Source organism: Poecilia latipinna, unplaced genomic scaffold (genome assembly GCF_001443285.1).
Source record: "Poecilia latipinna isolate Pla-1442-1.1 unplaced genomic scaffold, P_latipinna-1.0 Scaffold1281, whole genome shotgun sequence".
In the NCBI taxonomy this organism is placed as follows: domain Eukaryota; kingdom Metazoa; phylum Chordata; class Actinopteri; order Cyprinodontiformes; family Poeciliidae; genus Poecilia; species Poecilia latipinna.
Genome location: NW_015113897.1, coordinates 169255 through 177025, shown reverse-complemented (window position 1 = coordinate 177025; position 7771 = coordinate 169255). Strand labels below are relative to the sequence as shown.

General features: G+C 41.6%; 2 protein-coding genes across 2 annotated transcripts in view; one reads left to right on the top strand and one right to left on the bottom strand.

The window, feature by feature from the left end:
- Nucleotides 1-984: 984 nt before the first annotated feature.
- On the bottom strand, nucleotides 985-4004 carry mmachc (metabolism of cobalamin associated C). Its single transcript, XM_015054827.1, has 5 exons — nucleotides 3886-4004; nucleotides 3501-3698; nucleotides 2623-2775; nucleotides 2322-2498; nucleotides 985-1839 (listed from the first exon to the last, which is right to left on the bottom strand). Exons 1-5 carry the CDS (start codon nucleotides 3997-3999, stop codon nucleotides 1657-1659), a joined length of 825 nt encoding a protein of 274 aa, XP_014910313.1. The 5' UTR covers nucleotides 4000-4004; the 3' UTR covers nucleotides 985-1656.
- A 1895-nt stretch (nucleotides 4005-5899) lies between these two features.
- Nucleotides 5900-7771, top strand: part of LOC106961254 (putative protein TPRXL) — a 17393-nt gene continuing 15521 nt past the window's right edge. Inside the window, exon 1 of the mRNA XM_015054848.1 lies at nucleotides 5900-6349. Coding sequence (XP_014910334.1) covers nucleotides 6262-6349 — 88 coding nt within the window. The 5' untranslated portion in view covers nucleotides 5900-6261. The remainder of the gene's footprint in view (nucleotides 6350-7771) is intronic.

Genomic DNA, 7771 nt, shown 5'->3' with positions numbered 1-7771 from the left:
AACACAGAACTGAAACAAGGAAAGAGAAGGAGGGAGGGGGAGGGGGGGGGGGGGGGGGGGGGGGGGGGGGGGGGGGGGGGCTGTACAGAACAGAAGCAATGAGGCGCTAAGGAAAGGAGGGAGGTGTCGCCAAGAAAGACCTGCAAAGCTTCAACACAACCAAAGCTAAGCTTCTGAGTTATCCCTTTAAAGAGGACGCAGTTATCGATCTTTAGTGTTAAACTTTAACGTTATCCGCAGCCAGTCCGGGACTTCATCAAACATTGAACGTTTTTCCAGCTGCTTCAGAAAGAGCAGCACAAACTCACCGCCGGCCCGCGCTAATAACAGAGGAGGACACTCAGAGGCCCAAGCATGAAAGTGTCTGTCGCTGCAGAACCCCCCCCCTCACTTCCCCCGGTCATACTGCAGCTCGGAGCTCCTCAGTTCTTCTCTTTAATAACCAGAGTTATAACTGGACCCGGTCGACAAGCAGAGGGGTTAGTCACAGTTTAAAGTGGTCAGTCTGTCGCCGGCCTGGAGGAGCAGAGGGAGTCCACATCTATAATTCATCAGCCTGGCTGCCAGTTAGACCTGAGACCGTACACACAAGCGTAAACATCTTACTTTTAAAATATGTCTTTCTAATTAAACGACAGTTTTTCTTGTCATAAGAAGACAGTTTTGACTAATTGTACTTAAAAGAAGTTTCGATGCAGATTTTGGTTTTGTCAAAAAAAATAGAAGGTATTCTTCTTATATTGTTTAATATTGTGAAATCTGGGCAAATATAAGTAAAAAAACAAACAAACAAAAAAAAAACAACAAAGTGTTCGTGTATGCTCAGTATTGTCTACCTGGCCGAAGTAACCAACATTAAAAGTTATTTTTCTCATCATTTTTTTTCCGTCTGTGGTTGAATTGAAAGAGGGAAAAAGCTTCGTTTTGTCATCTAAACTTGGTGTAACATGAGATAAAATAAAAGCAGTAGTAATGACAAGAATGTGCCTTCCTCTTCAATTTATTACCAAACATAAGCAGAAAATTCTACCTTAGGAAATTATGCTTCAGTAATATTTAGCATCCAGGGTCATAGTGAAAAAAGAAAATCTGCCTCCGAGGAACAAACCACACATTTCACGCTGTCGTTATTTACTGAATAAAAGGTTTTCTTTTGATAGTTTCTTGCTTGAGAAACTTGCTTGCTCGAGGTCCAGTCACGGTATTTCAATTCGGCTGAGTTGTGGACTTTGACTGGGACATTGCAGCACATAAATTTGCTGCTATGTGTCCAGTTGATAAACCATCTTGAGTCAAGTTTGTTGCAACTGCAGAAAAAAGACTGTTATTCACTGAACTACTAAGTTAAACTTTAAATTATTGTTAATACAATAATCAAACTGCAAAGGTCTTCCATTGTATGCACAAATCATCCATCGATCCGTCTTGGGTAAATTCAACAAAGTGCGTCGACCGGCCGCAACGTCTTCTGAGCACATTTACTTAATAAACATTCATAACACAATCATCTCCACAAAAATATCCTCCTCCAGCTTCAAATGACTTTCAACGGAAACGTAAGAGCTTAAAAAAAACCCCAACCCAGTCTCAAACTCAGTTGGGGTTGAATGAAAACAAATGAAAGCAGCAGAGGGTTCGGCTCAGGAGGCCCAGGCGTCAGCCGTGTCCGTTGGCCTGGTTCTGCTCGTGTGGGCTGAGGTCAGGTTGGACCTCTTCTTTTGGCAAAAGACCCCAACTCCTGAGCAGGGCGAGGCGCTGAGCCGGGGGAGTGGAGAAGTACTCCCTCTGTCTCTCCGAGTAGGTCTGTCGCCCGGGGACGATGTCTCGGTAACTCCAGTCCTAGTGGTAAAGAGAAATTGTAAAATGTGATCGTTTAAAAAAAAAAAAAACAAGAAAAAAAAAAAAGGCTTAGAATAATCTAACGTTTATTTTATTTGGAATGTACCGAGCTTAATTGCTGTTAGAGTAAGGCTACAGAGGATTATGCCAAGTGTATCGTCTCGGTCAGGGATTATGACATTGTTGCTGATTAATTTCTAATGTCTGGTTCATCTTTTAGGCACCCACGTTTTAAAAACTTTCAGCAAATATATATTTTTTTAAGAATAAAAAAAAATAATTTTTTAAAAAAATATTCTTTATTTATTCTCAGAATCTCCAGCAAACAGGAGAAACTCCAGAGTTTCAGAGAAGGCGAAACTGTCACATGACTGCTCTTTGATCAAAAGGTTATCTGTCTGAAGTGGTTTGGATTAAGACAGATTTTTTTTTTTTTTTTGGTGTGTGTGTGTGTGTGTGTGTCTATAAGATAGCTTGTGCACCTGCCAGTGGAAGTTAAAGGCCTCCAGCAGCTTGATTCTGTCTCCTCTGGAAGCAACGCAGTCCGGAGGATCGGGCCGCACCAGCTCAGAGCCCACCGTCACATCCTCAAACACCAGCAGGGCCCGGATGGCAAACCAGCCGCCGAAGCTCGGATGAATGCAAACTCCAAACATCTTCTGCCGAACAAACAGACGAAACAGATGAAACTTGAGGTGGAGAAACAGCGACAACAACAAATGTTCCTTTTTTTTTTTTTTTTTTTCTTTGTTTTTGTTTTGACGAACAAATCGACGGCATTACTCTTCCGGCCCAGGGCTGGTCTGCGACATCAGACTGCTGGTAGTAGAACGCCGCTCCAGACACGTGTGCAGCGGTCTGCGCCAAGAACTTTGGCTTCCTGCTTGGCAGCAGCTCGTAGTCGAACCTCACGTCCACCTTCAGTTCTGGAAAACTCTGTGGGAGAGAAGGAGACGATATTTAGAGGTCCTGAACAAGTCGGGGATGACAAGAGCGAGCCGGTATAAATTTGCGAAACGCAGAACCAGAGACAAAGTGTCAACATCTCCATCAAACAGTAGATAACCTGTCTGCGTCAGTGCCTGTAGGTCTTTAAGACAAAAGTTTGTAATGATGCAGGGAGGCTGTTGGAGAACATTAGTGAAGAAACGGCATCACGGAGGACAAGAAACACAGCAAACAGATCAGTGTGCAGAGACGAAAACGTGTCATGTTTAGAAGACATCAAAACTGAGCTCTTTGTGTGATGGAAAACTAGCACCAAACATTGATTTGAACATGTTATTCCCACAGGTGAAACACAGTGGAGGCACCATCATGCTGTGGGAAGCTGTTTCTTCCTCAGGTGCAGGGAAGACGGTTAGAATCCTATTGTGAGTGGCAAAAAGAACTAAGACTAAGGTGAAAGTTCACCTACTAGCAAAACAATAAAATGCGCTTAACTTTCTGTGTGTAAGGCAACAGAAAAAGTATTCATCCTACTAAAAATGCTTTAGTAGGATGAATACTTTTGCCAGGCAATGAGTCATGATCAGAGTCAGTCTGGAAAAATATAACCTGGCCTGTAAGCTGTGAGTTTCTGCAATAAATAGTCGTAATATCTAATATAATGTAATAACCAGATTACTGTATCTGTCAGAGTGCTTTACTTCTACTCTCACCTGTGAGACTGCAGTGGAGACACAGTGCCGGACACATTGGTCTATCGGGTCGGATGGCTTCTGAATGCTGCTGTGCTCCAAGAAGGGCAGGAAGGCTTGTTCAAACATAGCAGGAGTGCTGAGCACCACCACGGCCAAGGCATCATCTGGGTAAGGCAGGTGAAAGGAAGGAGGCAACACTGAGTTATACCAGCCTACCTACAAACACGGAGGAACAAAAACTCCGATAAGAGCAAGCAAGGGAGGAAAATGTGAACAATTTTCACGTAGAGCCAATTTGCTTCAAATTAGCTTTACATGAAGCAAAAATATAAAGAAGAATTAAGTAAAACTAAACATTGATTCAAATTAGAAGCTAGTTCAACTAATCGGGACGCTACCATACCTTTAGAGGGTACACTTCAAACCCTAGTTTAGTTAAACAGCTGCCTAATGGTCCTATTACACCCTCCACACTGGCAGAGGAAGCCGCCATTGTTGCGTTGGTAACGCGCGGCATTGAATTGTGGGATATGGTGTTCTTTTGCGAGCCATATCGACGACTTACGCCACGTTTCCGGTTTATTCTGCTATCGTTTGTGTGAAATACAGTGACAAAAATTATAAAATACGTCGCGTTGTGTATTCACCGAGTTACTGTTGGAATGTTTGTTTTTTTATTCATAAAGTAACTTGTGAACAACAATACCCACAAATTCTAGCTGCTTTTACGCTCCTCAGGAACTACGTAGTGGTTAGGTGTTTCAATTTTTTTTCTCCACAAATTGCGGCGCCCCCTTCTGGGGGAAAGTAGGCACTACGGTTTGACTGGGAGTCAGAAATCAACCAAACTCGTGTGGTAAGTAAAAACTTAATCTAAAGGGTTACGTCTTTCACGTATTCTGCAGGTCCTATCTAGATAATTTACACTGTAAGTTATGCTATGTTTTTGGAGCAGGTGAATCTTGTTTTGAATATCAAGTGAGCGCTCTACGAACATTATGAGGTGTGTTTTGGTGGAACTGAAAGCAAATTTACAAGTGTGCTATAACAGATATCTTCATGTAGCAGCTGCTGTTTTGTAAAGTGACAGAATCCGCTATAAAGCTGGAGAGGGAATAACATAAGAGGAACAGACTGAAAAAGTACAAATTATTCCCCTTTTTGTCTTTGAATCCTCAAATTTTACTTCTAAATTATTTTCATAATTGTTCCCTTTTGTCAAAATTGTATTTTAAAAATGTTTTGTATATTTTTAAGCCAAATTTGCTAATACTGTATTTTATGATGGCAAAAGCAAATTATATCACAAGTACTATTAATCTATTTAAAAAACTGACAAGGCCACAGCTAGGACCTTGATAACACTTTCAAGACATTTAGTATTGGTTTTATGCAATGCTATGGTGAAGGTTGGCCAGCAGGTGTCGCCAGAGCTCAGGATATTTCATAAATACGGCTGATGAGTAACTGTATCAATACCTATATTTCACGATAGGTGTGTGTGTGATTGCGAATGTCGTCTTCAAGATATGTCACTGAAGTTTTGGCAAAATGAAGAACCGCCTTCAAGACGAAAACTTGACGCTCCGAAGTCAGAACAGTGTTGTTTCCCTCCACACTGGGGTTTCAGACAGCGTGTCCTCTCTACAGCAATTATATATTAATTTATCACTAATATATTTATATGTCATACTTTTCCAGTGCAATATAGTACTAAAATCATATTTCATATGTTCAGGTACCCTATGTGCGAATGAAGTTATTAATAATGAGCGATTAGATGAAAACATCCAGCAATTCAATTGAATTCATGACGATTTCCTCAGGTTCTGGGTGAAGCCTTCATGGATCTTATTTGATTTTGTATAGCTTTGAAATAAACTAATAAAATAGATAAACTAGGAGTTTTTTCTGGATTCTAAGTTTGTTCTAATTCCTGCTCTGGGTTGAGTGAAGTATCCTCTGGATCACTTTGTTCTAGCTACTAGGTTTGACTCCTGGTCTGGGTTGAGTGAAGCTGTTGCTGTCATCAATCAGGGAAGGGTTACACTTCCAAACGAAATGAAGTCCGCCACTCTGCAAAAGATTTTTCACAAATACTCTAAGAATGTAACGAAAAAAGAGCTGCTTGCCATTGCAGTTGCTCAGTTTCCACTTTTGGGGAACTTATTTTTAGATTATGTTAATCAGTTAATCAGTAATTCTTAGCAGCTTCATAAACAGAAAACGGCACCAAATCGCCAAAGAATTTCCCTGCTTACAGCTAATAAACTATATGGGGCGATTTATTTCTCACTTCCTCCTTATCATACGCTAAAGTGGAGCTATTTCCGGTCCCTGCAATAAATGACTTTTAGATAAAGGGTGGTGGAACTGTATTATCTCATGCATAAGTAATTTCACTTTGCAGAAACATCCATCAGACAGAGAGAGGCTGCGTCCTGAGTGGCGGGGTCCAACACGGACACGCAGACTTGCATTGAACACGGAACACGTGGCACTGGTGCTGCAGGAAGAGCGAGCGAGAGAGAGAGAGAGCAACTACAGCGACCCTCCTTCCTTCAGTCCCTCCAGCCACGCGTTCACTGCCAGGAGCTCCTGCTGCCGCTGGTGACCAGACACGATCAGACCCGCTTCAGACACCCAGCCGCCCGGTTCCGACTACATTCACTGGAGGAAAGTCTTCCATCGGACCGCGAACGAGACAGAGCGGGAGGTCCTACCAGAGACATTTTCACAGGAAACGATACTCAACTCCGTCTGCTTTCTTTCTGAAGAGATGATGATGAAGATCGAGATGATGGAGGCCAAACTCTTGTTTGCTCTTTGTGCGCTTTTGCTCGTTAACATGAGGTCCGCTGGTGAAGGTATGTATTTTCTTATTTATTTTTATTTTTGCTTTATTGTTCAAATAGTGTCTGCTGTTTTACTAAGTTACCGTCAGGGGCGCCTCTAGAAAGTTTTGGGGCCCCAAGAACAATCCTGGGGTGGCACACCAAAAAAACCTTAAAACACAACAGAGTGTCATTACGTGTAGCTAATTACGCTCTTTAGTTGCACTTTTAACTTTTAAGACTAACATGTTTTGGACCTGATGTCATTTGAGGAGAAGCAGACATTCAGCTTTTCTTCTATGAAGGACTAAAGAGAAAATAACAGAATAGAACTAGTTTGAAAAATAGAAAAACAAACCATGAAAGTGTGGAAACTTGTGCTTGATTTGTTAGATTTGAATAAAGAAATATCATGTAAATGTGACCATTCTGTTGAAGTTAATGTATTTATTTTAATAAATAACTAAACGCTACAGTTCTCCAAAACTCGTCAATTGCTCTCTTACGTTCATGTTATTATTATAAAACTGCAAATGTCCCTGATCCACCCACTGCTTCCTCCCTGCATCACATTAGACGACACGCTTCTCGCCGTCGCCAAATATGTCAACATAACAATAACGGTCCTTCAGTTGTCATCACCCCCTTTTCACAGAGTCAGCTTTAAAAAAATAAAATAAAGTGATCGCATTTAACCTGACGAGTGACACAAATGATTAAACACATTCATAATTATTTCAACCTTTATACATAAGTACTCAAATGGGAAATTTATTACTGTATGGGTTGAAAACCCTCGACACACCACAGTCTAAAGTGAGCTTCTACAAGCTTCGCTTCGCTTCCACCCTGCTTTCATGGCTGCAACGCTCCATCCTCGTCTGCCTACCTTCTACCTTCCTCTTCCTTTTTCGGGTTACACGTCTCGCACATCCTGTGTACATCTCTCAGACCGCATTCTGTTTTCAGTCCTACCTGTTTCAAACCGCTTTGTCTATTTTTTGTTGTTGTTGTCGTCGTTTTTTTTTTCTGTCGTCTCCTCCCACATGAAAAGAGAAAATGAGCCTCTGACATTTGAAAAGGTTCTCATTGGCCCGAGCTGTCTACCTAAACGGACAGAAACCAGCGGGACTCCGCCGGAGCGTGTTTATTGGATGTAATTGACGAGAGGAAGAACATCGTGATAAATGACACGTCTAATTATGCGCAGCAGCACAATGCCAATTTACGCACTTTGTGCTAATTGGCTTGCCTCTGTGGTGCAGCTGACTTTATGCAGAGCATTAAAGCTGCTTACTGTGGAAGGAAGAGGAAAAAAAAGTGGCATTTAATTAACTTTCTCTGTGAAAATCTCCACAGCATACTCTTGACCTTTGTGACCTCTGGAATCTTTCTTGTAATTTCTTTTTTTTATACACAGAGCTAATAGGAAAAAAAATACTTCCACTGATACAG

Excerpts from the sequence above, each read along its gene's own strand:
- mmachc (XM_015054827.1), bottom strand. The coding sequence starts at position 3,999 with ATGCCGCGCGTTACCAACGCAACAATGGCGGCTTCCTCTGCCAGTGTG. Across the intron at positions 3,699-3,885 it reads TTGAAGTGTACCCTCTAAAG|GTAGGCTGGTATAACTCAGT; the intron begins GTATGGTAGCGT and ends CCGTGTTTGTAG. Across the intron at positions 2,776-3,500 it reads TCTCCACTGCAGTCTCACAG|AGTTTTCCAGAACTGAAGGT; the intron begins GTGAGAGTAGAA and ends TCTCTCCCACAG.